This window comes from Wyeomyia smithii, chromosome 2 (genome assembly GCF_029784165.1).
Source record: "Wyeomyia smithii strain HCP4-BCI-WySm-NY-G18 chromosome 2, ASM2978416v1, whole genome shotgun sequence".
NCBI classification, from domain to species: Eukaryota; Metazoa; Arthropoda; class Insecta; order Diptera; family Culicidae; genus Wyeomyia; species Wyeomyia smithii.
Window position 1 is genome coordinate 95652529 of NC_073695.1, and position 15357 is coordinate 95667885.

The window sequence follows — 15357 nt, forward strand, 5'->3', positions numbered from 1 at the left end:
GTTTTCTCATTAACAGGAACTGATTTGGCAACTTTTGATTATCATCAACGCAGTGAAAACAGATGAAAATACGTACAGCTGAAATTTACGATTTGTAAAAATTCATCTCATATATTTCTGCTAATTTAAGCTTGTTTTTGGAAACGTGAGGTCAACATTTTGAAGATCAAAGTTTTCTTAGTGTAGTGAGTGATTTTGTTTGGTGATTAAAATAAAAAGTAGTCCGCTAGTGATGAACAAAACATTGCTTGGCTGCTGAACGAGGCGAATTCCGTTTTCTGAGGTGAATGATTGAAATAAATGAGTTTTTGAGTGCAGATGCCCGATTATAAAAAAAATTTAGAGCTTTTAAGTGAGTTTTTGAGAATTATACTTTATGAGAAATCTATAGTGAACTAAGAAGAATCCATTCCATTGTGTTTTCATGTTGTATGAGATAAATATATGGGCTGAAATGAATAATGATAAAAATATTATTTTCCGCTTGCTTGTTTGAAATGTCCCATAGTGCACTGGCCACTTTTTTGCGATCGTCAGGAAAGGTTCGACATACACATCGACATCTACCTCTACATCTTCACTAATGTCACATGAAGAGTATTTGTTAGCATGATGGGAGAGGAAATAATCATGATTCGCCGTGGCTTGTGATTTTATCAGATATTTCCTCAACTCGCACGTGAAGAATGAATTCCAAGTTATCTAGAAAATCTATCATTATAGTATAAAAGCTTAATGACATTTTTATTTGCATGAAAAAATTGACGAATTGATTGAATTTATTGGTTACTACAGTACACAATTATTACAATTATTCCCAACTTATTGAAGAAAAATAGTAAAACTTACCCATTCGGCTACGAATAAATTTGTTTGTGCAGCGTAAGAACTTCGAAGACATTAATAACGCGACGCGAGACAAGACACGACACTGCAGTCGAGCACTGTCCAGCTGATGGGCAGCACCGCGCCCGGAAACGGTCGACGGGTAATTTATATGTTTTTGTCTTTCTCCTAAAAAAGGTATAGCAATCACTTGCAAAACCGAAGATATAAAAGTGCTCCGAAGGGCCGAATGGCATATATCACTCGACTAAGATCGACGAACCGATTGTAACCGGATTTTTAGTTTAGAGGTTAAGTATCAAAAATTAAAAATCATGAAACATCATTATTTCGAAAACTACACAACCGATTTGAACCAAATTGGTTTTAAATGAACGGGCTATCTAAAATACCTTTAACTTTTGAATTTTATAAAGATTGAACTTGTGGTTCATAAGTTATGAAAAGAAACGTGTTCTGAAGACTGTTTAATCCCACTCATGTTTCTCAGAGATGGCTGGACCGATTTTCATAAAATCAGTGTCATATGGAAGATCTAGTTGCCCGATAAGACCCTATTGATTTGCAATCGGACTATTACTTTGCCTGCTATGTTTAAAAATGTGAAATCCAGCTATGAAAAGGAACATATTCCGAAGACTACTCGGACTCACTCATTTTTCTCAGACATGGCTGACCCGATTTCCACAAAATTAGTGTCAATTGATAAGTCTAGCTGTCTCACAACAGCTTATTGAATTTTACTGTAATCGAACTGGTACTTCGTCTGTAATGTACCGGAATGTGGAAATCACGAAACTTCATTATCTCAGAAAGTACACAACCGATTTGATCAATATTATAATCAGATGAGCGGGCTAGTTAAGGGTTAGCTGATGAATTATGATTGAACACGTGGTTTCAAAGTTTGGCTGCCATTTCATTTGATTATAATCGAACTTAAGCTACCGTTATATATTAAATTGTTAATACATGTTAATACATTGTAAATAAAACAACGAGAATCTATTATCTCAAAGATTACATGACTTATTTCAACACAACTAGTGGCATACGAACGAGTCATCTCTCAAACTTACAAATAGCAAACTTCATAACAGTTTGATATGTGGCTTAAAAGTTATGGTAGGAAAAGAAATTCAAAGACTATTTAAAACTATACCTGCTTTGATCGATATATGTGGCCTCAACATAATTTAAATGTGGTGTCGTACTATTTTAACGTTCCAGGTTCATTGATTCCTTGCGGTTTGTTTGAAGTCTGCAAATGCACGACGAATCGGCCATAGGATATGATCAAAGTCAAATAACAAATCGTTTGAAATGATTGGTTTTATCGAAATGACAACATCCTCGACTTTTGGCTTCTGTACATCGCCTTAATTCTGAATATATATTCATATTTGGTAGTATTCGGTCATTTTCAGCAGACTTTCTGGCATCAATCTGACACCGGAAATATCCATTTTGGGAGATATTTAGTTATTTTGGTTGTTTTCCACGAACTAAAAGTGGTCGTCTTTAAATTTAAAATGGTGTCCAGGGTCAATGTTTGGTTTCTATGCATCATCTCGATTACGGAAATATCCATATTGAATATTATTCGGTCATTTTCGACTGTTTCCTAGAAGTTGCCATTTAGTAATTTAAAATGATGCCTGAGGTCAATTGTTAGCTCATTGCATCATTCAGGTTCCAGAGATAGTCATATTGGATGGGAGTTGGTTATTTTAAGCTGTTTTCACAAACTGGGAGTCGCCATCTTGGATTTCAAAATGGTATTTAAGTTAATTTCTGGCCTCTGAGCGTCATTCTGGGTGTTATTCAATCATTTTCGGCAGTTTCGCAGGAACCGGAAGTCGCTAATCTTGAATCCAAAATGGGGTCTGTGGTCGATTTCAGCTGCTGTGTATCATTTTAGATCCGGGGATACTCATGTTAGACGAAAATCGGCCATTTTTGGCTGTTTTCCAGAAACCGGAAGTTGCCATCCTACAATTCATAGTGGAATCTGAGGTAAATTTTTAGCTTCTTGCAACATTATGGCTCCGGAGATACTCATATTGGGTAGTATTTGGTCACTTTCTGTCATCTGGGCATAGTTCTGGTTCCGAAAACATTCATATTGAACGGTATTTGGTCATTTCCGGCTGTTTGCCAGACACCAGAAGTCGCCAACTTCGAATTCAAATTGGTATCTATGGTCGATTTTACCTGTGTATCATTCTAGATCCGGATATTATTATATTGGGTGAAAATCGGCCGTTTTGGCTGTTTCCTGAGGTCGATTATGGAACATATTTGTTCTAACATTCAACTACCAAATATGGTTCCATTCAGTTGATTAGTTCGCGAGATGTGCAGAGATTGGTGCAGAAACATTTGCTTCCAGAAGAGGGAGGGGCGTCTAACCATTATGGACATATTTGTACCCTCTGAAAACATTCACATACCAAATTTGGTTGTATTTTCTTCATTGGTTCTTGAGCTGTGCGAAATTTGTGTTTGATTTGTATAAGACCCCTCCCTTATAAAAGAGGGAGGGGTGCCAAACCATTATGCGCATATTTGTGACCTCTAAAAACATTCACCTGCAAAATTTGGTTCCTTTTACTCGGTTAGTTCTCGAGATTTGCAGAAATTTGTGTTTCATTTGTATGGCGCCCTTCCCTTCCAGAAGAAGGAGGGTTTTCAAACTATCATAGGAATCATAGGAATATTTTCACGTTAATCTGTTCGGTAGTTTTCGAGCCTATATGGATCAGACAGACAGTCAGACCGGACTGCATTTTTATATGTAGAGATATATTTTAGAACCTAAAGAGTGAATATACATTTATTGAATTGAAGCGTGCATGTAAATCTATTTTTACAAATAATAGTTTGAATGAGAAAGGCTAGGTCTGACCGCTAGGTGGATTAATTAAGGTTTTTTGTATGAACTGTTACTGTGTATTGTCTCGCGTCGCGTTATTAGTGTTACCCATTCGGATTTTGATTATAAAAAGGACGATTATACAAACTTCTAGATTACAAACTTCTGTTAACAGAACTCGAACGGTAAAACATATATGGGGCCGTTCCTAAACCACGTGGTCATATTTTGATCACTTTCTATACCCCCCGTACCCCCCCGTGGTTTCGTGGTATTTTGGCCAACCCCCCCTCCCCCTGGCGACTTTAACCATGTGGTCTTTTCATTTGTCAAATGCCAAAAATTCGCTTAAAATTTTTACATACCTATTTATTATTAAACTTTCAGTACATTCTATATTTATAAAATGCAAACGCTTCATTCTTGACTTGGTGGCAACAATAAATTATAGGTCAGGAAAAAGACCACGTGGTCATTTCGTTAACCCCCCCACCCCCGTACGTGGTCTTTCGTGGTCTTTTGACAAACCCCCCTGTCCCCCTCTTCATGACCAAGTGGTTTAGGAACGGCCCCTATGCCCTTTTAATGTGCGACTAAATAAGTATTACGGGTTAACTGTACAAAACGCACAAATTGAGCATTTACGCAGTTCATAGCACTTCTAAGAATATTTTAACAACAAAATATTTTTTTAACAACATTGTGTTTATGTGTATGCGTATGTGTATGCGTGTGTGTGCGTGTGTGTGCGTGTGTGTGCGTGTGTGCATGTGTGTTTGTGTGTGTTTTTTTTTAAGGTGGCGGGGAAATCTGCGAACAGACACCTGAGAAGAGAACTCAGGGTGTGGGGATGAGACTAGGGGACAGATGCTGGGGTAGTTACACCCCCCCCCCCAAACACCTTATGGTCCCTGTCCCGACACGCTAAAACCCCTCCAGTCTCCAGACCTGCTTTTTCCGGAACGACGGTATTACGTCGGGGAGTGGCTTTTGTGCGTGATGCACCCTCTTTACTCTTATAACCTCCTAGCTAACTACCTGGAGACTGGTAGTTAGCTACCACTGGCGTGTTGGTGGTTGACCCGCCACACACGTTGCAGATCCAGGACACCCCAGGCCGCACCCCGGATGTCCGGGTAGTCGCACATCCTCCGGACTACATTGTCCGGAGTCGTGCCAGGCCCGCTCATAACCATCATGTCGCTCCTCGCTCTTACGAAACGGGGGCATACGAAGAAGACATGCTCAGCAGTCTCCTCCACCTCCACGCACTCGGAACACATGGGGGACCCCACATGTCCGAACCTGTGCAGATATTGTCTGAAGCAACCATGGCCTGACAGGATATGTGTCGGGTAGAAGTTTACTTTACCATGGCGCCTTCCTATCCAACCGGATATCTCCGGAATAAGCCGGTGCCTCCATCTGCCCTTGGTGGAGTTAGACCATTCGAGAATGACCTTCTGGTACCTCGTGTACCCCTTGTGTTACGTTGCTGATAGGCATCATGCCGGACAAGACTCAGATTGCATCATATGACACCGTACGATACGCACTCACAACTCTCAGGCACATGAGCCTGTAGGTACTTTCCAGTTTACCGCGGTAACTGTTAGTACCTAGCGCTCTGGACCACACTGGCCCACCATACCTAAGTATGGACGAAACCACGCTGGCAAGAAGACTTCGCTTGCTGCCATGAACCGATGAGCTATTTGACATCATACGAGATAGTGCTGCATTAGCCGTTGAGGCTCTCTTACAGGCATAGCCGACGTGACTCCCGAATGTGAGCTCATCGTCAACCATAACCCCAAAGAGCTTCAGAGATCGCTTTGAGGTGATGGTGCAGTCTCCGACTCTGACCACTGCCTTTTGCTCCTAATTCCGGTTGTTCACAACCGTAACCTCCGTCTTATGATTCCTGGAGCGCATCCAGTCCTCAACCTTGCGTATATAGTGCGCGGCCGTCAACTCGACCTCCTCGATAGACTCGCCGTAAACCTCCAGCATTATGTCGTCTGCAAAGCCGCCGATCACAACCCCTACAGGGAACTTGGGCCTCAACACCCCGTCGTACATAACATTTCACAACACCGGACCCAGAATGGAACCTTGCGGAACTCCTGCGGTAATCGGGAAGCACTTCTGACCCTCCTCCGTGTTGTAAACAAGTACTCGATTCTGGAAGTAATTTTCCAGAATCCTGTACAGCGACACCGGTACATGGATGCTCCTGAGCGCGAGCGCTATGGAGTCCCAACTGGTGCTATTGAACGCATTCTTCACGTCGAGCGTATTTCTCTTCTCTTGCGCTGGAGTGCTACCTCCACCGTCTTGGTGACGGAGGAGATGGCATCCAGCGTGGACCTGCCTTTCCGGAAGCCGAAATGGTTACTCGCCAGACCGTGTACAGCCTCTGTGTACCTCACCAGTCTGTTGAGGATAATCCTCTCAAGCACCTTGCCCGCGGTGTCCAGCAGGCAGATGGGCCTATATGCCGATGGGTCCCCTGGCGGTTTCCCAGCTTTCGGCAGTAAGACCATTCTCTGCCGCTTCCACCTATCCAGGCACCTCTGCATAACTGCAGGTTAGGGATACCATCCGGTCCCGGTGCCTTGCTTACCTTTAGGGATTTGGCGCGATCACGATGAGTTGCCTCCTCCTCAACTTCGACGCGGCTGTCGTCGCTCACGGATTGGATGTTCGGCAGGTTGGCCGACCATACCTGGTCTGTGTCTGAGATACTGGGCGGAGCCAACTGCCCCCCTCGCGCGCCCATCTCATTGCCTCTTCGAATACCTAGGCATCGAAGTGCTATGTCTACCACCCGCGAACGGTCGGAGTGTTGGCTCTACCCGTCGCTTGCCGCCTCTCGTTGTTGTCTACACTATAGCAAACCGGCTAATGGTCGCCATTAGTGTAGCCACCGTCTACTGTGTGTGTGTGCGTGCATGTCTGTGTGTGCGTGTGTGTCTGCTTGTGTGTGTCTGCGTGTGTGCGTGTGTGTGTGCGTGTGTGTGCATGTGTATGTGTCGGACTTTTACTTTGCCTGTTATGTTTAAAAATGTGAAATCCAGTTATGAAATAAAACATACCCCGAGGACTACTTAAACTAGCTCATAACACCATATTGAATTTTTTGTAATCGGACTTAACTTCGTCTGTAATGTATCAAAAAGGAAAAATCACGAAACTTCATTATCCCAGAAACTACACAACCGATTTGAACAATACTGATATCAGATGAACGGACTGGTTAAGGGTTAACTGATGAATTGTAATGATAGAGCACGTGGTTCAAAAGTTGTGAAAAAAATACTAATAATAATTGAATCTAAAAAGATATTTATTCGAATGCTATATAATCAAGTCCAAGCTAAATATAAATTTAGTGACTTTTCGATTATACCACGATCAAATAAAAATTTCGCGTCATATATTTGAATCACGTTTGAAAACATTTTCTTGAGCGTCTTAGTAGAATGATATGCGATATCAGATAAATAAATAAATATGCGATAGCGTAACAAATATATTTACCCAAGGAAAAATTTTGCGCAAATAAATTACATACCAAATATTGCAAATATTTTCCTCGTCTAATGTTTGCTTTAGTAGAAGTAGAATGATATACGATATCAGAAAGAAGAATTATATATTTCCATTAAACTTTAATAAATTTGGTTGTTACATACAACCATCATCAGTGCTTATGTTACCAGTCTACATAAGAACTGATGATGGTTGTGTGTAGCAACCGAAATACGTATCTGTACGGACTAGTAATATTTCCAATATTTATTTCTCAAATTTAGTATAGTTTAGTGGAAACATATAAACTCTTTTTTTCTGGTTTTGTATTTGAAACAAATATGTTTCATGTTATTTGCATGTGTTCATATGTGTTTGAATGTTATGTTTTAAATGTTCGGTATAGTTTCATTGTTGGAAACCAAAAATTAGTTTTTTAGAGTGAAATGTTCGTGTAAATCTATTTTAACAAATAATAAGTTCGAATGAGAAAGGCTGGATCTCACTGCTAGGTCGATTTATTTGGGTTTTTGATAAAAATTACCATTGCTACCAAACAAGTTGTAGCCAAGCAGCATCATAAAACAGACCTATATGCTCTAATGCAGAAGGCTAATATCCACCTAACAAGAATCAGCATGCAAAGTGGGAAGCTCTTGAGGGCTGAAAGTTAATGAAATGAATTGAAATATTCATAGTATATTAACTCCTTAAATCGCAAGAGTTAGAGAAATCACAGTTTTTTGTAGTATCATCTTTATCAAGTAGGTAAATCATTATGGCTGGCAACTCAACTTATAGTCCAAATTTTATTCTCTTTCAATTTGTTAAACAATAAACTGTGCATAAGAGATGTAAAAACAAAACAGCACAAGCAAACACTAAATGACCCAATGGCCCCGATCCGGGTCGAAATTCTGCGGATGAACATCATCAATGCCAGTAATTGACAGTGACCACTAAATACACGACAGAAAATTCGCTAATCGTAAAAATCGTATCACCAACCGTCCAGTGTCGCTCACGTGTGCACCGTTCAACAGCAAATATGTTCGGGTCGATTATCCATTTTGTGGTCGGTGATTTTTCTGCACGTACTACTTTAATTGCCGCGTGCAGTTTTATAACATTTTCCTCCATACACACGCGATAAAAGTAAATTTACGACAATTAAATGCCCGTCGAGTGGATCATTAAGTGCAACAGCGATACTACTAGGTAAGATGAGCTGCTGCAGTTGTGCTGACTCGACTGCAGCACTACGGGCATTAAAATTCGAGTGAATTATTCCGCACAGTAAATCTAGTTGCGATTGTATTGCTAGCCTTTTTTGCCTTTCTCCTAGAAAGGTATAGCAATCACTGGAAAACCCAAGGGTATAAAGGTGGTCCCAATGGTCGAATGTCATATACCACTCGACCCCTTTCGACGAACTGAGCATTTTCTGTATGTATGTATGTATGTGTGTATGTGTGTATGTGTGTGTGTGTATGTGCAACTTTTTTTTCTCACTCACTTTTGTCAGAGATGGCTGAACCGATTTTCATAAAATTAATTACAAATGAAAGGTCTAGTTACGCCATAAGTTGCTATTGAATTACATTGTAATCGGATTTTTAGTTTAGAGGTTATGTATCAAAATGTAAAAATCACGAAACATCAATATCTCAGAAACCACATAACCGATTCCAATAAAACTGGTTTCAAATGATCGGGCTGTCTTCGAAACCCTTGACTTTTACATTTTGTTATGATTGAACATATGGTTCAAAAGTTATGTAAAGAAAAGTTATCCTGAGGTTGTTTAAACTCACTCATTTTTCTCAGAGATGGCTGAACCGATTGAATGAAAGGTCTAGTTGCCTCATTGGTTGCTATTGAATTTCATTGTAATCGGATTGTAACTTTGTCCGTTGTTTATAAAAATGTGAAATCACATAATGAAAGTAAATATATCGACTTTCTCCCAACGATCACTGGCTAATTAAAAGGTAGAAAAGTGATCCATATGGCCGAATGTCATATACTTCTCGACTCAGTTCGACGAATCGAGCATTTTCTGCATGTATGCATGCACCTTTTTTTCGCACTCACTTTTTTCAGAGATGGTCTGACCGATTCTTTCTATCTTTCATTGTAATTTCATTGTAATCAAACTTTTAGTTTTGGCGCTGCGTCAAAATGTGAAATCCGCTTTTATTTCTTAGAAGCTATGAATATAGTTGAATTCAAATTAATGAGCTTTTAAACCCCTAAACAATGAATTTCATAATGTATAAACAAAAAGTGATCGAAAGAAACGTAACTTGCAGACTGTTTAAAACTATAGCTACGATCAAAATATGTGGCCTCAACATCATTTGAATTTGATATTGTACTATTTCAATGTTTGGAGCCTTGCTCAGGATTGAAGTTGAAATAAAAAGTCATTTCTATCATTTCACTTTTTGCCTTTCTCCTAGAAAGGTATAGCAATCACTGCAAAAACTAAAGGTATTAAAGTGGTCAACAAGGCCAAATGTAGTATATCACTCGACTCAGTTCGACGAGCTGAGCATTTTCTGTATATGTGTGTATGTAACGCTCTCCCAATCTCACTCGATTATCTCAGAGATGGCTGGACCGATTTCAATGAAATCAATTGCAAATGAAAGGTCTAGTTGCCCTAAAAGACCGTATTGAATTTCATTGTAATCTGATTTCTAGTTTAGAGGTTATGTATCAAAATGTAAAAATCACGAAACACCAATATCTGAGAAACTACACAAACGATTTGAACAAACTTAATTTCGAATGAAAGGGCTATCTAAAGAACCCTTAACTTTTGAATTTTATGAAGATTGAACATGTGGTCCAGGAGTTATGGGAAGAAACGGGTTCTGGAGACTATTTAATCTCACTCATGTTTCTCAGAGATGGCTGGACCGATTTTCATAAAATCAGTGTCAAATGGAAGGTCTTGTTGCCCCATAAGACTCTATTGCTTTTTTTTTGCAAACGGATTATTAATTTGCCTGTTATGTTTAAAAATGAGAAATCCAGCTATGAAAAAAAACATATTCCGAAGACTCATGGACTCACTCAATTATCTCAGATATGGTTGAACCGATTTCCACAAAATTAGTGTCAAATGAAAGGTCTTGCTGCCTCATAACACCTTATTGAATTTTGCTGTAATCGGACTGTAACTTCATTATCTTAGAAACTACACAACCGATTAAGGGTTAACTGATGAGTTATGATTGAACACGTGGTTTCAAAGTTTGGCTGCCCTATACGTTCCTTTTTCATTTGATTGTAATCAAACTTAAGCAACCGTTACGTATTTAATTGTTAAAACGACGAAAGTCTATTATCTCAAGTATTACACGACTTAATTGAACATAACTAGTGTCATACAAACGAGTCATCTCTCAAACTTACAAATAACAAATTTCATAACAATTTTATATGTGGTTTAAAAGTTTTGGAACGAAAAGAATTTCAAAGACTATTCAAACTATACCTGCTTTGATCAATATATATATATATATATATTTTTTATTCTCGCTTATTTTCCGTCGGTCTAGTTCCGCCACTGTTGTGGCCAATCACCGACGCCCAGGGAGGCGACTCCACACCCAGGACCCTAACTCACGACCCGTTTATTAACGGACCGGCGCCAACGGCTTTACTTCCTCATGCGATGGAAGGCGTGATCCCAGAGATTTTTCGCCTCAGAAAATCTCCCGGTGTCGGCTAGGATTGAATCTAAACCAGTTGGGTTGGTTGTGAGTGGATCACGCCACCTCACAACCATCGACACCTATGTCGGCGGTGGGATTCGAACCCAGGCGTCGAGCGTGGTTGGCGGAGGCGTTACCAACCACACTAGGCCCCCGCTTGATCAATATATATGGCCTCAACATGATTTAAATGTGGTATCGTACTATTTGAACGTTCCCGGTATCGCTCGTGATTAAATTGTTCGAAATAAAGTGTAATTTCTTTTGTTTCGCTATTTCTTAAGCACTAACATTACGTAAAATTTCATATTTCATACTTTAATTACAACATCAATATTTTAGAACCCAAAGAGTGAATATACCTTTATTGGATTTAAGCATTTATGTAAATCTATTTTTACAAATAATAAATTTGGATGAGAAAGGCCGAGTCTGACCGCTAGGTGGATTAATTTAGGTTTTTTGTTTCGTATGCCATAGCCATGATTGACGATGAACTTTTCGGTATTCTGGTCATAGGGCAACCCCGTAAATGTCGCCGAACATAAATTTCCCCAAGGATGTGCTAGCCGGTCTAAGGAATAACCATACTAAAACTGAGCTGGGATAAAGCTGAGTCTACAAACTGGCAGGTAAGAATAAGCGCTTTCATTTGGAAGTGTACTACCTAAAAGAACCTATGTATATTCCAAATCATCATATAAACGAGTGAACAATTACTGATAGCCGAAAGAGTTTTCGGAATCTTGTTATCCTTGACCAACTACAGGGCAATTACATACTAAGGCACATGTAAAACTGCAATCTACGTATACTGTTACTACATGGATTGCAATTATTTTTATTTCGCCCTGAAATTAAAAATTTAAATGCAAAGCGCGTTTATTGAGTGGCAGATACAAGCCTGATGTAGTAAATCTGGTTGGTTCACATCACAAAGATATATTTGATAGTCCAGTCGATGTAGTTCCAGTTTCAACATTTGTTTTATTCTTTTTATTTGTTTTTCTGTTCCAAACTATTGCACTTTTTCTTAATGTTGTGTTCTGATTTTGCATTTTGCTGTTTTCCGCTCTTTTCTTTCCTTTTTTGTCCACCCTAGATTTATTTAGGAATTCTGATTTTGGTTTCAGTTATTTGGCTTCTGTTTTTCCACTCTGCTAACTCTGTCTTCTAGTTTCAGTTTTCTATTTTCTCTTTTCTCACACTGAGTTCTGTTTCCTGTTCTCGTTTTATCTGTTTTCAATTTTCAGTTTTCAGTCTCCTCTTTTCTATTCTCTTATTTCTGCTTCAGTTTTTTTTCTGGTTTTAGCAAATGAGTTGGTATGTATTGTTTGTTAAGAATTTTTCAGACTAGTACAGTACATTGGGTTTGAGAATCTGAACTTTTTGATCTACTGTTTCGCTTCCGATCAGGATATGCAAATTTGTAACTATTTGGTGTTTCAAACGCAGTTAACCAATTTTAACTACGCTGTGAATAAAAAAACTTTTCGATTTCTTACTCATTGTAAATTTATTGTCATTGTCTATGTTTTATAATGATTTTTTTTATGTATATATTGTTGTCATATGAAACTTACAGTTTTGAACATTCATATTTAATAAACTCGCTGACGAACACAACTATTTGCTCTTTGAGCTTTATCTATAATGCTATAATTTATCGCATTCGAATCGAACACAAACACACTGACTCGAGCGCGGGCAGTTGCATTTAGAAGGAAATCACGCTTATCCTTGGCATTCTAACGTATCGATTACTTGATCATATACCTATCATCCTAGGCTAAAGTGCCAGACGGTCTTTGTACAGTTTATGTCAGAATTTAACACTCATCATCACCCGTTAGCTTCATGCGTACAATTCCCTGCTGAAACGTATTAAAATCACTAGCTGAGTTCATGCGCAGAACGTATAATTTCTCTGCCGCAAGTGGATGCCACGAGCCGAAAGTGCACACGGAATTGATCTATCATAAAAAAATTGAAGTAACAGTATCGATTATTAGTCATTGGCAGCACTAATCGAGTTTAGTTTTATGACAACTAACCTCTGAATCATAATAATGGCAAAGTCCGTTCATTCTACTACTGGGGATATACTCAATCATATCCACATAACGACAAACGGGTATAAGAAGTCCAAGTCCTAGAAAAATAAGAGAAAAAAAAAACGATTGAGTTTTCGACGATCGAAAAAAAGAACATTTATTGAATGGGTCACCGATAAAACCTGACGTTGGAGGGTTTTGCATTATTTTAACCTCCGTTTTATCTTGCAGTGCTGTCCATGCTCGCCAAATACTTCGCGGGTCAATCAAATGAAAATTTGCCCCTGGATATTTGTCGTGAAATTTTTTAAAATTTTCAAACAGATTAAAATCGGGTTCTTTTATCCTAGAACATTGAGAATTGTAATAAAGTAAAAAAGAAAAAAACACTGCTTAGTGTGCAGTACCAATCCCTAAGTCTTTGGTTGAATTTCCCCGGATCCCACGCGGCTATTGAAATATTACGAAACAGTTTGGCTGTCAACAGTTTGAACTCCGGCTTAGTCACCACTTGGGAGTTCACGACCCGCACGGTGGTCTTCGTTCCGACATCTTTCTCGAACTTTTTTGTGGGTGCATGGTTGAAGCGCATCACAATATCATGCTGATCGATGAAACTGCCGAGTCCGGAACCTTTCAGTGATCCAGCACTGGCAATCACTGCACAAGAGGCATTTTTCTGGCTAAACAATGGCTGCACCGGAATGTAGCTTCCAAGCTCATTCCAATCGAATGGTGGATCCCTCCAGGTAATGGTCCTAACCGTTGCTTCTTTTAAACGGCAAAGTTCGCTTTCGGGTCCTTTCGTTCGTTCATACTGCACTTGGTAATAATTGTTCTCTTCGAACGATTCTTTCAGCACCTTTTTGAATTCAGAAATTATTTTCGCCTTGAATATTTGCGTCTTATTGGCACATTCGGTGGAGTTAGACTCAGTGCAGATATACTTTGACGGGTCGAACGCAACGCTCGCTTTTTTGGGGATACTAAAATACGGCCGGGTACGAGGAGCATCTTGTTCGTTGGTCGTTATCGAAGGTTTTTCCACGCTCTCCTTCAATTGTCTTTCACTGGAGTTGAGTTTAACATAGAAAACACTTCGCTTCGCTTTGTGCAGATGTTCTGTTGTAATGGATTACAAAATTGTTCTTTTTTAACAAAGGTGAAACTTATTGCCAAATTACCTTTTCTACATAAAGTATAGGTGCAGGTGAAGAGCATTCCTAGCACTATGAGAAAGTTGAGGAAGAAATTGATCCACTTCATCTTTTGTTATGAGCGGAGCGATGAAGCGTTATTGTTATAGAAAAACGAGGCTGCGTACCGTACACCTGTTAAATACAATTAAAAACATAATTTGTTGCATAGTAAATACAAACAAGGCATAATACACAAACAAAATAGATGTGATAAAATAAAATGTGAATATTTATTTTGATTTCATGTGTAGCCAATGTTGTGAACGTTACTAGTTTTTAAAAGCACAATTCGATATTGCAAAAGAGTTTTCGGAAATTCATTGAGCAATTGCTTTTATAAATTTATAAGCATTATAAGTATATTTATTAACCATCTAGTGCCCAGTGCCGCCTTTAGACGGTCTTCAGTTGAACCTCTAAAAAGCTTCAATTAATACTTAAAAAATGTTTATAAAAATTCATAGTGATTTTTTCGAAGTCCGTCTGAAAATTAACTTGGGCACTAGAGGGTTAATAGTGTAAGTACCGGACTGCTTGAACAAAAATTTATTGACTTTGTTCATAATCTCTTAAACTCGCTTCCAACACTGCCATTCTATATGATAAACATAAACACCAATTGTCAAAACACTTCAGACGCATGCATGAATTGCAAATGTTAGCTTCCGCGAATCCGAGTCTTTTAGTATTTAACTACGATTTCTGGAGCAATGACACAATGTAACAGATAATATATTTCAATCAAATCTAAACTTCTCAGTTACCTATTAAACATGAAATCCTCTAGAGGAAAATGCCATCCTGTTGCACATCAATTTTGTTCCTCCAGAGCAAAATCACTGAAAAGTATCGTCAATAATTGCATGGCAAAGCACTTATTTCCGTTTTCAATTTCACTCTTCAATCACTTTTTTATAGCTAATGAAACCAAATATATATTTTTCTTTTCGGAAACTTATTGAAGTTTGTCAGCTTGTGAAGGGTCCCAAAATTCTTTATCTAATGATTGACTGAGTTTGACAGCAAAATATTCCTGAGTACATAGCAGAAAAAACGAACCGTCTGTCATCACATGTCGCTGTGTTAGATTGAGAGGGAATTTGGTTGCCATGGTTGTGGAAAGA

General features: G+C 38.8%; 1 protein-coding gene across 2 annotated transcripts; it reads right to left on the bottom strand.

Moving 5' to 3' along the window:
- Positions 1–12466: 12466 nt before the first annotated feature.
- On the bottom strand, positions 12467–15357 carry LOC129722271 (beta-galactoside alpha-2,6-sialyltransferase 2). 2 transcript variants are annotated; one of them, XM_055675597.1, is made up of 6 exons: positions 14998–15357; positions 14219–14365; positions 13442–14156; positions 13217–13380; positions 13035–13132; positions 12467–12953 (listed from the first exon to the last, which is right to left on the bottom strand). In XM_055675597.1, the coding sequence occupies exons 2-6, from the start codon at positions 14298–14300 to the stop codon at positions 12810–12812; spliced, it is 1203 nt and encodes a 400-aa protein (XP_055531572.1). In that variant the 5' UTR covers positions 14301–14365; positions 14998–15357; the 3' UTR covers positions 12467–12809. The 2 variants fall into 2 exon arrangements, with proteins under 2 accessions (XP_055531572.1, XP_055531571.1); XM_055675596.1 differs by having other exon boundaries at positions 12468–12953; positions 13208–13380; positions 14998–15356.